The following is a 15,980-nucleotide window of genomic DNA, read 5'->3' on the forward strand; positions in this document are numbered from 1 at the left end:
ATAAATGTCAGGGTATTAAAATACTCATTAGCTCTCTTACTTCGAATATAGATTATATTTTCTATTATTTTATATTGAACGTTGAAAAGCTTTGTGTGTCTGACAAGGATACCTGCTGCTACATTGTGTGCTGTCCCACCATCTAAATAGAGACCTATTTGCTACTAGTCTTGTTGCTTCTAATAATAGGATAAGGGGTACCCACCGGTACGAAAAGTGAATACTGGACAAAAACCAAAACGATGCAATTGTGATTAGAGGTTTGACACGGTCGTAAGCTGTCGTTCTGAAATCCGAAGATGCTACGGATATTCAGGATTTTACAAGGCCTTTGTACGTAACATTTTTATAATTGAAAGATACCAATTCAAACAAACCAGATGTCAGGGATGATTGAGTTCTGAGGTATAATTGAAAGGTTGCTGATATGCGGAGAAGCGTTTGATTTAGACCATCTAGTTATTATGGTAGATACACTGCATAACGTTCCTACTGGTAATCTGGTACCGATGTGTGGCCAAAAACCTTCAGCTAGGATGTATCTAGTGAAACTAAAAAACAGCAACAACCACGATGACTTACTGAACTATTTATCAACGTGGTTTGTCTTCCGCTAGACATCAGTGGTGCCAAATAGCTATTATCGGCCACATTACAGTTTCGGAAACTAGGAAAACTGAGTTCAAACATACACTTGAATGTGTTTACACCAACAGTTTTACCGAAAATCCCCGTAAACAAATTTAAATGACGTCGGCAGAATTTCACCCTTCTTCTATACTGTTAAAAACCTTAGACTTTGGAAACTAGGTATAGCAATATCAGAATCAAAAGAATGTGATTAACTGAAAGACCTATGAAACGAACCATTGTAAGGTGATATCCCCAACAACCTTTTTCAGAAACATGAATAATCTCCAACACATGATACCGATTTCTTCGTCGTAGATAAAATACCTCAAAACACATTCGACAAAATAAGGGGCCTTTTACAGTGTCTCGCCTGTATCACTGAAAACTCCAAGTTACTCCAGAAACGCGCAAAGGAACGAATCTCGCAGTGAATGGATAAAAGTTACAATGAGATACCTTCGACATTTGAAACCATCTCTAATAAAATGAATACCTCAGAAAGTGATCCAGTTTTTCCTTTAAATCACCTGCAATCATATGAAGACAGGAATAGAAAGCGGACAATAATTGTATATTGGATGTTTACGTATTGACCTTCAGCTATATCAATAAAAGCCGCAATATTCACAAATTCGGCATATTATCGTGTTTTTTCAATTTTATGTTTAAGCACAATTGTTAAAATGTCTAAGAATGAAAAGAAGGTCGTCGGTGAGAAACTTCAATTTGAAGATGTCGTAAAATTTACTGGGTCCTCTATCTGTAAAAGTCATGGAGATAAACTAAAAGAAACTGCAGCAACACTCATATTGACAAAAGTTGACTCAAAACTCGAACTATCAAGCCAGCTGAAGTGTTATGAAACCTACATCTCATTTTATCCCGAAATATTGGTCACTGGTATTAGACTGGAGGGTCGAATTTCGCTTCAAGAGATACTTGGATTTTTTGTTTCTCCTAAGCATCCCAAAGCTTTGGTAATTCTTTTTCAGCGATCGCCGTTGGAAGACGTAACATTATACGGCATGGTTTTGAGCTCTTCTTCTAAGGCTCAAAAGTTGGCGAGATTTCTTACAGAACCAAATCCTCAGTTGAACGTGAAAGGAGAACCATCAGGTCCAAAAGTAAAATCTGTTACAATAGGTCCGAATGTACGCAAATCACCTGAAAGTTGCTACAAAGAATCCAATGGTGTACTAAAAACCCATGAAGTGTTAAACACTCTTCCACCAACAGGAAACAAATTTCGTTCAGAAGTTACATGGAATAAATTGCCGGGAAAACAAAAAGAAAAATTTCCTCCGGGTAGTACAACTGTTCATTTTAATGGTCGTTTACCACGCGAAGACAATCAGCTCAAGTTTGGTAGGCAAAGAATCCCTCAGGTGAAAAGTACTCATTTAATGAACAGTCGCGAGGGGATGAATAATAATCATCCATACAATGGATCAAATATATCCAAGTTAAGCAGTTTTTATCCTGAAAGTGCAAAAGGTCATGTTTCCTTTCGGCAGTCTACTGCTGGTTATAACGACAAGATGTTAAATTATAGTAATGGCCCGATAATTAATTCCGAAAGAGCATCTGAGGAAAGCGGATTCGATACTCCATTCCCTTATGATCCGAATGAAAATATTGAAGAATTTTCTATTGGATATTATAATACTGAAGATGGTTTTGGTATAGACGATCGTGATATACTTCACAAAAGAATTGAAAAAGAAATAGACACAAACGATTCTCAGGAAAACCCTTGGGTTGAAAACATAACTTATATAAGCAACAATAAGAATGGTAAAGCAACAGTTACTTCGAATGGGTCTGTATATTTATATGTTGCACAGCAAGTCAATCCAAGGTTTGAAACGATAAGTAAGTTGCTGCTGGGCCATGTCTATGTATATTTATGAAGTAAACTCTAGTGGGTATTATCATGCATAAGGCAGGTAAAGTATTACAAGTATCATACGTTTATAAGTATTATAAATTTATCTAACATATAAGATGTTGCAGTACTTTATTTGGAACAAACATGACGTTTATACGTTACCTATTAGTTGAAGCCATTTTTATTAGCAGAGGTTGAGGAATATGGAACTTATAAATATCCTAGATTTTATTCATAGAAAACTATAGACTAACTTCAAAAGTTTACAATTAATATTTTACTGTTTTCAAAAGAAATAAGTCTTTTAAAATTTAGTACCTTAGGTTGACAAAGACAAATAGAAATAAGTTTGTTCACTTAATTTTTTTCATGATTTCTGAGTTACAAAAGTAAGGCTAAGTGTCTTAGAGTAGTTTCGAATGTGAATATTTATTTGTATTTTGGATGTAAACCATCTGCAAGGACATTATTTTACTTGCCTTTGTCGTGGGCTTGGTAAAAGTTTTAACTTTTTGTATGTAGACGCACGTGTTCGTATCTTCTGTCGACTGAATTTTAGCCATGTAAGATAAAGTGAAACTTGAAGAATGTAAGAATATTTAATTTGTTCCTGGGGTAAGAACTGTTTGTGTCAGAAGTTAGAGTTGTACTCCTTTTTGAAACAAAAAATTTTCAAACTAAGATAAACGTTTTCTGGTTTAGTTGATGAATAGACTGATGTGACTCAATTTAAGAGTAGTGAGTTCCCCTGAAAGACCTAAATTTTCACTAACTATTTCAGTGAAAACAACCAAACGTTGGAGCAAACCAACGTATGTATTATAATACTATGAATGTTTACGAACTATTTCTATTTTTTCTACGGATATTCACTTGTCAGTTCTGCTAAGATTTGCCCATTCTCTATCCAAAATGCTTGCCACATTATTTTTATATTCTTATCCGACTCAAAATGCTACCCAGGTAGATTGGTTACATTTGCTTGTTGCTTTAATGAAGCTTAAGTGAGAAAATAACTTGTTCCTTGAGACTCTATGATGTTATGTAACCAATGATTTAGCTTAATTAAGTTCTCTTTATTGTTCGTCATTATTTATAAATTTTGTTACAGAACAAAACATCTGATGCAACCATTTCAAAATTGCTTGTGTCGTTTTACCTCGCCACATCACACCTGCATACTTTGGTTCAGATTGAAAAACATTCAATTCTGGCTATGACTCTGGAAAGTGTCGTTAGTTACTCATGTTTAAGTGTATGGCTCTAAGTGTTTCTCCAGCTGTTGACTTGTCAGTGTTTTACACAGCAACTTACTCAAGAAAGCCAATGTCATCAAGCTTTAGTCTTCCTGGCATCACTACTTCGCAAAGCTCATAAACAGATCATCAGCTTATCAATAGTAATAGTCTTTTATGTGCAGTTGGGCTACAAAGTCCAACCAAAGTGAGAGCATGCAGCAGTGGGAAGCTGTATATTTTTGTAATATTCCTCTCTATTTCAACATAGTGCAATTGACATTGAATGAAGGATAATTTTCTTCATCGAACGAATAATCTTCTCAACAGGGAGCCTTAGCCGAATACTATAGTGCTGGATGAGGACTCGGATGCGTACTTGGGTACTAAACAGAGTGGTTTCTGTGACCAACATGAACTCATCGTTCGCAGGTCGGATTATGGGGGGTTACCTTCTGCAGCTTTTTTCATAAGACAAAATAATTCTAATCAGTTTCGATTTCCGGAGGAGTTCCAGTTGACTACTAGCATGATACTTTGTGTACACAGGTTGTTTACACGATGTAAACTGTGGCAGTTAAAGCAGATTGACCTGATGAAAACAGCTGCATACATGGTGACTATTAGAGGCTAATGAGACTAGTCCAAACCTCCGACAGTAACAAGCCTAGTTTCGAAGAAACATTTGATGGCAAAATAGTACAATTAATTTCAAGAAATACTAATAAGTGTTCGGGTATGATTATAGAAATTCAACTGATGTTATATGCCTAAGATAACGACTATGATTATCTAGATGGGTTTTAGGACTATCGACTCAGTGGCTTCCACACTGCTCTTAATTTGCTGCCTATAAGACAATCCAAAAGTTAGTTATTTTATTATACGACTTCGTGGTGCAAAAATAATCCTCATAGGACTAACATATATTGGCTAATCACAGAACTGCGACTGAAGTTTTAAATTTTATGGACCTTGATTCATCCAGCGACTGTTATAATATAGTTTTATGCCATACTCTTAATTAATATAAAATGAATCCTATTAGATAAAAAAAATTTATCTTGCTTGCATCTTTAGTCATGTTAAACTTATTGAATATAATTTCTAATCTGGTAGTAAAGTATACTGATCTGTTATTCTATATTTCTCGATAAAATTATCGATCTCCTTCGGACGTCTCATTTTTAGAACCCCAACAACACCATTTTTTGTTACAAATAGAACAAAATAAAAGTAGATTGATTAGATTACCATTAACTGAAATCCATATACAATCAAGCATTCTCCTTGAATGATCCGCATTCACAGTGCTGTTGTCTTCCCAAAGACGGAGGTAAAATTTGGGGAATGTTCACTTTGAGAGTGTCAAACTTCGTTGCTTTCCGAAATTACGGTGCAAGTAATAACTTTCAAATAGTACGGACCCAATACTATGAAACTAAAAGTAAATACGTACTCAGGAGCGGTTATTTACTCCCGCCTAAATTGTTTTTTACTTCGGCTCTTTTATCACTCTCTCAATTGTTATATATTACTAACTTTCCATCCTTTTGCATACGCAACCAATTTTTGCTAAAATCTAACAATACAAATGTTATAATTCAAAGCAGAGCTTAACCGAACAGGTTTGATAAGGTTTTATCGTTCTCTAACTGCTGAATATAGTATGATTCTACAGTTTTGTCCTTTTATTTCATTTAGACGGCATTTGTTTATGTCGATCTGTCTATTACCTTTAGTGTCATAAGTTAGTGTTTTCTGACTTTCATTACTCAAGCTTTCTTCCACCAATTAGGTATAATGCACAGTAATGCTTTAACTTTTATGTGATGCATATTTTTTTCATACCCGTAAAACTTTACTAAATAAAGGCAGCAGAAAGTGGCTTAACATTTACTCTAGTGATATCATCTTTGCATCATTTTTTCGTCCAGGTTATATGGTCCATGTGGTATTTATTTTATTCTCACTGCCAGTAGAAAAAATCTAGTTCGAATTACTAATAGAGGAAATTAATTGATGTATCTTTTTTCTAAACTTATATAACACATTTTAATTTATTCAACTACAGGCAACAAATCAATTTAAACAAATTGTTCGCGCATATTTACTATAAAAAAAGCAATAGAAAAAGAATAACTCACAAATTAACGTCATACAATCAAAAAACCTATTGATTAATAAAGCCGAAAATTTACACTTTTGAGTTGTTGGTATGACAAATCGGTACATTCGACACGAGTTTCCTTTCGAACAAAAGAGATAAGATTGGATAACGGGAGCTTATTTTTGATGACCAAAAGGTCTCGGTAATTGAGTCGAGTGTTATATGTACATTATGAAGTGAATTTATGTCTACTAACCTTACTAATATACTTTACTCTTATCATGTTTATTATGACTGAAATTCACTTCTACTTTTCTATTGTTTATGTCATAGCTTATTAAATTAAACAAATTATCTACAATCTTTCTGTTATTCATTGTAGATTAAGAAGGGTGAAATGTGTTTACGCAGTAATGTATCCATTTTTTTATAATCAAAAGGAAACAAATCAGATGTTGTCATGTGATTATTTTCACTATCGTTAACATAAAATTTAAACATTGTACATAAAACTAAAAATGTAAAGGTTTAGAATAATATTTAAACCAATTATTGATTATTTTATAAATATATTTGTTTGTACAAGAATGTGTTTTCCTATTAGGATGGTCCTAGTCGTTTCTCTGTATATGCTTACGAAATAAAAGTTAGGGTTGAGACGCCTTATTTATCACTGTTCAGGATATATTAGTTTGTTAAAGTAATATGTAATTAATAAAGTTTGAGTTTATGTTCAAGTGAATAAACGACATCTTATGATTATCAGTTTTTTGGCAGATTATTGTAATTCGGAAATGGTCCTTATCTCGTACTAACAATAGATGAGGGTATTTTTATAACCAGAGAGAATCAATCATTTACTTCCCTCTTGAATGGTATTTTCGACTCCTTATATCAGGAACTAACTGAAGTTGTGAATATTACCCATTTGATTTGAACTCAATGACATGAAAGTTACGCTTCCAACGAAAAATGTGAAGGTTCTGATTTCTATCCATAACGAGGTCATGAGCGCGCATAGCTGAAAGATCCTATAGTAGGAAGAAAAGGCTGTCAAGTGCTCTATAGGTTCACTACTATTTTATTTGGTCTCGTTCTGTTGCAAAAGGCATTTAAGAACTTGACTTACTTTAAAAAAACTGCCTAATCAAAATTACTGAATCCTTTAATTTCAAAGATGAAGATCTACAAAAATAAGGGGCATATATTTGTTAAAAGTGAAATAATTTAGCTAGTAATCCTGTATCACGCCATTAAGAAATAGGAATTCAATTAGCTTAAAGTCAGTCTAAAATAATACTTCTGTTTTTCTAGTAGCTGTCGTGACTGAAACGTATAGTTTTATCAGATTTATTTCAACCATGAATGTATGTTATTATTAATAAAGTATAGTGGAAAGAATGATCTTGAAAATCTTTGAAAGAAGAAGACGAACAACAACAAAGAAATGGACAAGTGTGTAAACATACAAGATTCATTTATGTTTAATGATGAAATTAATCGATCAAAATGAGAAATTCCAAAGCATTAACGTTGGCTAATCTGGCAATCGAAACTAGAAAGGGAAAGTAGAGTTTAGATAGAGTGAAAGAAGGCGATCGAAATTTTAGTATTAGATATATAATTTCATGATCTTAGGCTATCCAATAGTTATTTATATACTTAAATGGATGTGTAAATAAAAGTCAGAAGTAAATTATTTTTTTATCACTGAATTCCATAACAACTAAGATTACTGTTAGTTCACTGATTAGATCAAGTAGATTCTACGTAATCTGTATTGAGTATAGAGGGAGTATATTGGCTATCATAAAAATATGGCGACACTTAATAAAATATTATTTGTTAGTCAGTAGGATTTCGTTAAAATGTTAATTTTATTATTTTATAACACATTCATTAAACAGAGAAAAATATCAGCAACAAAATTAGGTTGATAAAGTTATTTAGTTACTTTTTCAGTTTGATTTTGTCAGAGAAATACAGAATCATATACTAGAAGCTTTCACTTTCCAGATACTTATTTAAATCATCAACTGACCAGTTGGTTATGAATAATATGATTTAATCTAGCTCTTGACTTTCAGCTGATTACATCAACCAGGTTTCAGTGGCACTACTAGATGAAATAATAGTTTAGACTAGTCTATAAGTGGACTGAAATTTTTCGTAGGATTCAGACCTAAGTTACAGTGTTGTGACTGATCTAATTCTATCGCGTATAGAAACATTATGATATTGGTTACTATTAGGTCTAGGTTCGGGGATAACGATAGCGAGTGACCTATATTAACATACAATAAAAACATCTGTTTTATACACTTAAGAGTGACCAGCGGTAACCACTGCATAAACAAGTCCACTACCTCTTATTCATTGTCTCTAATCATCTAAAGTTTACTTTCCTCAATCGATTAAAGCTTGCTACCATTCAAGAAAACATGCCATGTAGAAATATCTTGAATAGGATGAGGCCGCATATCCTTATAACTGTAATCATATAAAGCAATTTCGTGTTACCTAAATAATAAGGTTACTGGTAAACAGTAGTTTTCGATAACTTATCAGAATATGCCTTTCTGTAGTCACTTGATAGTTTATCAAATATGAGAAAAATTGAATTCTATTATATTAATAGTTAACATATGTGCTCACATATGTAAATGTCAATTAACTGTGCTCCATAAGTGAGTATTTTAAGTATACTTGAAATGTTGATTATCAAGTTAGAATGAAACAGTCAACACTTTCAGATCATGAGACACAGTAAGACAGTTGATTATTCACAATTTATGATTCGGAATAACTGTGTACCTGACAAAAAACTATTCAACATAGATTTGAGGGAGATTATATTGGTAACTATTGTTAAATTCAATAAAAGTTACATACTTGATGTGTTCATGATTCATTTTCAAACTAACATAGCTGTTAATAATACCCATGATCAAATAATAATACCTAACATTTCTCTTCATCTCTGTTTTTTAAGTTATGTTCAATCACAATTATACAATATTAACCTTCTACTTAGTTAACCGGTTTTTAACAACTTCAAAAAATGAAACAAATGAATTTGTCAATTTACCATCAAATAATACGTAAATTACTAATTTGTATATCATAAATTATATGCTTCTATCAAAAATATTTTTTCCGAATTATTTATAACATCAAAACAATAAACGATTTATAAGCGAAAATTTTCTTTCATGTTCCTCTTGGCACTTTTCAATAACCGGAAACAATGATACATATATCTATGTACACAACGATTATATCTGATACCCATCAAAATCAATATGGATTTTTCATTTCAACAATAAAAGAATACATTACTTTCTATGATCAACAACTACTGACGTTAATACATTATGAATCATATGAACATGATAATCACAGAAAGTTATGCAAGATAATATAAAATGAATAATATCACTTTAGAATAAAAATATAATTTTATATGGTTGAGATCATGAGTCAATTGAAGTTAGACCACCATGGAAAACCTAGAAGCACTGGACGGCGGTTTCGTTCTATTGTGGGACTCCTCAGCAGTGAGCATCCACAATCCCATCTCGCGTGATTCCAACCCAGGACCTACCAGTCTCGCGTGCAAGCACTTAACCGATAAACCACCGAGCCGGCATCTAACGGTGTTAATGTCTAACTTCAGCCAATCCACGAAATTGAGCAACCGTTCACGAATGTCTTGAGTGAGTTGATATCTCCCAACAAACCTGGTTGAATTCCATTGGTTCCTGCTTCTCACTAGAACTCCAGGAAATACCTCATGGAGCCAGTCACTTGTGAGCATATATATATATATATATATATATATATATATATATATATATATATATATATATCCAGCCTAATAATGTACTGTAAAACATTTCAGAGAACCGAACATTCAATATAATTAATACAATGTTATTGAAATGAACTTTGGTAAACAACATAAAATGTTATTAAAGCAATGATTAGTAGTAAGTAACTTATTTTATGCTGATATTTGTCAAACACTACCATTGATCATCATTGAATAGTAACTAATATCTCTTATTACATATTTAGGGAAATATAAAATGACACTTTGGTGTTATAAAAGAAGATCTATTCACTTTTTATCTTCCTTCAAGTCTTAAGTATCAAAATAGTCATATATATTCTGTTTTCAAATTCCTCGAATTTATTATTTCTTCTCGATTTATACTATTTGTATTTAATCTATATTAATAGTAACAATCCTGTTAATAATCCCATTTCTTTGTGCTATGACGACATGAAACAACATACATTGAAATTAAGTTCTACATTACATCTGGCTAACTGACTGACTGAAACAAACCCTAGTGTTTAATAGTCTTTTGCTTCAAATTATTCGATTGTTTCCTTTCAAAGTAAATACATAACTATATATACATATATAATTTACAAAAATAGAAATGAAACTACATTGATATTTCATTTTTCTTATGTTCATTATTCAAATGTATAATTAAGATGCTTGATTAATTATTGTTAACTAAGTTTTAATTGAACATTCTAATATAACTTTAAGGTTATTCTTTGTTCTATTAATTATAATCATAGAAATAGAGTTAGTTATATCAGTATATAGATTACAAATCAGAATTGACATATCATTCATTTGATATATAGAAATAAAAGCTATTTATTGAGCATAGTAACAAAATGGTTATAAATATGAAATAGTAATAGAAATAACATATGGTTATTGATTTCATGGAATGTATTCTATTCCATATAGAAAAGTGAATAAAGCGATAAGTGAATGTGGGTAGTTGAGCTATGTTTCAGAATTTAGACATTATTATGATTATTACACAATATAGTGGCTTAAAAACAGTAGAGATTACACAATGGTATATATATATATATATAGTAATGGATAATTAATCAATAATTCACAAGGATAAATTGATATCATGAATTGATCAATGTTAAACCATCATTGATCCATTCATAATATCAATCTATGCTCAACAATCTCTACAACTCTTCACTGATAGTTCACAAGTACTTTAATTTAATATTTTTGGTGTTATCAAAAGCGCTTAACAAAAGAAAAATTAAAATACTGATGAAACTTAAAGAGTATTGAACAGCTGATTTTATTCTAATTTTATACTCCTGAACAGTAAATGCTTATAATGTTTAGAACTTCCAATCCGAACTTTAGTGATTTACCTAACTATATTTGAAGTGAGACACATTTTATCGATTATCTAGTCATTCTACCAATTAATTACATTTTAAAATATAGACCAATGAATTTTGACTAAGTAATCTGAAAGTATAGTGTTTGCTAAGAAACATTTAGATAAACGATTACATCATGTTCAAGGTGAGGTTTTTATACACTATTAAACACTGACGAATTAGCAAGAAGTAGCAAATTGAAAAGAACTGTATATAGCATGAAAGTTAATGATGAATACTTATCTACAGTTTCAATGAAATTTGAAAACGCAACGAAACTAGAATATGTAGTAATAATATAAACAAACCAATGGGTAGTTAGGCATTTTGTACTCAAACCGATTGGAAATCATTAAGATAGGAGTACTATTGATCAACATAATTATATTAGTTTATTTTAGATGTCTCCAGATATGAGCACTATCAAACATTTCTGGGATTGATGCTGAAGTTCTATAAATGTTTCATAGTCTAATGGTTGAAGCAGTTACATCCCAGTTACAATTGTTTATTACCGATACCATACCAGATAATCTCTTTAGGTAGAAGAGATTAAAGTTCGCAGACTTGATCTGACTGATTTTCAACCTAATACTGAGGATTTTTAAAGTTATTCCTTTGCTCCACGATCTAGATTATTTTACTAATATTCAAGTGCAATATATAGAACAATCGGCTGTGATTAGGATTCATTTATCAAACTTTGGCTTGTCAATCATCTAAGCTGAAAGTGTTCACTTAATCTCAAGTGTTGTCATAGTTGTTAACTCATAAAACAAATATATTTGTAACTCACATGAACAAGGCACTTATATAATATCGTTTCACGGATGGAACCACTGTCAGTAGATCAGCAAAACTGTTATATAAGTATTATTAAACAAGAATCCTAAGGATATCAAACTAATAAATCTCCTCCTGATTCCTCCGAGCACGTTTCCTTAGAGCTTACAAGTGAATGACAGTTAACACAAACATACTATACATTGTGTGATTTTTGATGAAAGCAGAAAACTCATTTGAAATATTCGTCAAACGTAAATTAATAACAGCTTTCTACAGGACTTTCACCTCATTGATCCCGTAAAAAAAACATTTTAAGTTTAATATAACCTGCAAGTTAGTCTTCATTCAGCAAAGAACAGAAATTGAAATACTGAAAACAACATGAAAGGAAAATATCGATTCCTATTAACATAAGTGTAACAGGCAGAGAAAGAGATCACTCATATTCACTGAAATTATAGCTCATATTTGGATCATACTGTGGAGTGGGTTACTGATATCCATATAAGTAGTATATGGTGATAGTCGGACATTAAATGTATTTCAGCAGAAGATCGATAAGGAGAGAATGGGAGTGGCACGCAATTGGTACGAAAATGCATGAACAATTATAATCGGAGACTATGGACGGATATTTGCAAAAGAAACAGTCAAGCTTGAGACAATTGATTGTCATTTTGCAAATTAACTGTTCACTATATGGTTTTCATATTTTAATGAGATATTCTGTAATATTCTGCTTAATACATTCGATGATCCCCACTCGTGTTCTTGTTCACTACAATACATCTTAAACATCATCCAATAATTTCAAGATGACATAGACATTATACTAAATAAATTCTTGCTCAGGGGTCTATCGGTTAAGTGCTCTGGCAAGAGACTGGTAGGTCCTGGGTTCGAATCTCGTGAGACAAGGTCGCGGATGCGCACTACTGAGGGGTCCCACAATAAGACGAAACGGCCGTCCAGTGCTTCCAGGTTTTCCATGGTGGTCTAGCTTCAAATGACTCATGATTTCAACTATGAAAAATACTGAAATCTCCACAAAACCCCTTCTGATAAATTCTTTTGTTTATTTTTTTCTTATATAAAACGTGATTTATCAAGCACAGCAACTAATTCTTCAAATAAAAAAGTAGTCAAAATTCTACAAAGTAAATGTTCAATTTCAGTTATCTATAGAAACAAACAAGTGATAAACTGAAAATACTGTACAGCTAGATATTCCACACAAAATAAAGCTATGACTTAACAAAGCTTAGTCATGTTAAATTTCCAAATGTGTGTGTGGTCACACATACATAGGGAGGAACAATCGTGATCTGAAAATTAGGGTGTGTGAACATGTACCAAAATGGTTGCAGAAACAAATAAGATCAAACGACTCGATAAGAGTAGAGAATAAACATCCATCATCCTCTATTGCCAAACATATAATCGAAACAGGCTATAAGATTGATCTTAACTCAGCTTTTGTGGTATTGTATAAAAGTGTAATAGGGCATATACTAAGGTTTATTGAAGCCTTACCCATACGAAAATTCAAACCCCCTTTGTGTCTACTCTTACCCACCATTTACAGTCTAGTTGACCTTTTATTTTTATACATATAAATGTTCTTAACAAGTATATGTGTGATCAGATTGTTCGAAATGTATGCTAATATATCACATAGTTCTGATCATCTTCGTTTTCTCATTACACTATCGAATTTTCAAACAAAAGCCAATTTTTTAAGTGTATCTACTAAACATCAAAACACAATAACCAATTTTGTGTTGGTCAATAATAAATTCTTGGAATAGATTATGAAAATAAAAGAAATCATTCTTTGCATTAATCATAGATATTTATCTCTGCTTTATTTATTTATATAACATTAAATAGTGGATCGATAAATCGATATTTTAGATCACATTATAAAACCGTTAATTATCTAATGCAAATTTTCGCATAGAAATTAGCAAATAGTGAAAGTAAGTAGTTGTAAAAGCCATTTTTGTTTCATGGTGTTTGGCTACTGGATTACTTTGTCTGAATAATGATTATAAATTTCGAAATGAATCAGGTTAGAAAAACAACATAGATTAAAATTAAGATCATGTGTCGATCAATGTTGGAACATCATTAAAAACCTGTAAGCATTGGATGACCGTTTCGTTTTGGTATGGGGTTCCTCGGCAGAGCTCATCCACGACCCCACACGTCGGATCGGGGCCCAGAATCTTTGGTATTGTGCACAAATGCTTAACCTATAGACCAATTAGCCGTCATCCTACGGTTTTAATGTCTAACTTTAACCAGTTCACGATATTTTGCGACTATCAACCATTGTCATTGGTGGGTAACTGCCTCATACTCCACACGAACTAACTCCATTCGTCACGGTTTCTCACTAGAACTAGAACTAGAATTACCTCTCAAAGCTAGTCATTAGTTAGCACATGATAATTATCAGTATAGGGTTGCGCAGATTGTTGAGTTTTGATTGAGATCGTGAATTGATCAATGTTAGACCACCATTAAAAACGTTAAGCACTGGATGAGCACTGTTGAGGAGCCCCATACTAAGACGAAACCGTCATCCAGTGCTCCTACGCTTTTAATAATAGTCTAATATTGGTCAATTCATGATCTCAATCAAAACTTAACAATCTCCACAATCCTATAATGATGGTTAAAACGTTGGCCTGGAAGTGCTCAACATCAAACTACATAGATAATTCTGTCATTTTCATGTTAACCAAACCAAATGTTTAGGTAAATGTATTTTATGAGCAAAATTTAACTAGATCATCATTCTTTAAGAGAATATGAAACAGTTCAGTCAGATATAACTGATTTACTAGAAAAACAAATCAAATCATTGCTTTTAGAAACTATGAAATTATAATATAAAATTCTCAAATATCATGAATCAGGAAAGAAAATGTCAACAGCATATCTTAATATCGTTTGCGTTTTAACTGATTATTATTTTCTTTTATGATAGTTATTTAAAATATCAATTTTAAAAAATGAATTTTGTCACAAATCAGTGTTAACTGTAAAAACATTTAAGAAATCAGGGAACACGTTATAGTCACTTTGTTTGACTCAATGACTTCCTGTGTACTTCGAGGTGTGTGAGGTTTAAAAAGGGCCAATGAATGTCGAACAAATGGACTAGTTGTTGTGTTCACCACATGAGCAATAGGACTTGGGCTCCATTCTTCATGATGAAACCGTCATGGAGCTTCAAGTCAGAAAAAAACCGATGTTTGGGGCCTCCAGGTTTTGGTTGGTCATATGTTTAATGTCAGCATGTGATGAAGACTTTTATAGAATCGAATTATCCATCAAAACCCACCCAACTCAACCCATTAACTACTTAGACTGAAGTGATATGTTTATAATATATAAACTAATTGAAGTCAGATTTTAAATAAGATCTTTGAATTTATTTGAAGAGGTTTAGTGAAGAATGGCTTATTTTTTGGAGAATATTCGTTATCTACTGATTTTAGACAGCGTACCAACTTGTGGTGAATAATTCCTACAAATGAAACTGACTTCAAGGAAAGCCTCTCGACCGAACTGTTTTGGTCAGTTTATTAGTGACTTAACTCAAGATGTTCCTGAAGTTCTTGTGAGAAGTTAATCCTTGCAATCTTTAAGAATGTCGGAAGTGAAAAACGTGACTGAAGTTCCCAGGCTCCACTTCCGCGTACGAGATCGTGGATGCGCGCTGCAGATGAGTCTGGTACTAGGACAAAACGGCTGTTCAGTGCTTTCAGGTTTTCAATGATGGTCAAGCTTAGACTGACTCGAGAACTGAACTGTTAAAATGACTTAAGAAACTTAAAAGGAGTAGTTGGTGCTAATGACTCCGCTTCACGAGAAGCCTCCTTCAAAGTTATAAATACAGTCTAAAGATTCAACTCAATAGCAATACAAATGAAAAACTTATGTACAGCAGAGGCTATGGTTATTTACCACCTTTGCGTACAAAAACAGTATGTTCAACCCCTCCTTCTTTGATGATCTCAACCTCCCTTTCTATCTTCTATGATATATCGTTTGTTGTTTTTATTTTGTTATATCTACTCATTTTCTATCA

General features: G+C 32.4%; 1 protein-coding gene across 1 annotated transcript; it reads left to right on the plus strand.

Annotated features, from left to right (window-relative positions):
* Positions 1-1,316: 1,316 nt before the first annotated feature.
* On the plus strand, positions 1,317-4,053 carry Smp_166180 (hypothetical protein; the record flags this gene model as incomplete). The annotated part of the gene is made up of 2 exons (XM_018797112.1): positions 1,317-2,505; positions 4,028-4,053. The coding sequence occupies 2 exons, from the start codon at positions 1,317-1,319 to the stop codon at positions 4,051-4,053; spliced, it is 1,215 nt and encodes a 404-aa protein (XP_018652186.1).
* Positions 4,054-15,980: the final 11,927 nt, after the last annotated feature.

The sequence above is a fragment of the Schistosoma mansoni genome, chromosome 4, assembly GCF_000237925.1.
Source record: "Schistosoma mansoni strain Puerto Rico chromosome 4, complete genome".
NCBI lineage: Eukaryota > Metazoa > Platyhelminthes > Trematoda > Strigeidida > Schistosomatidae > Schistosoma > Schistosoma mansoni.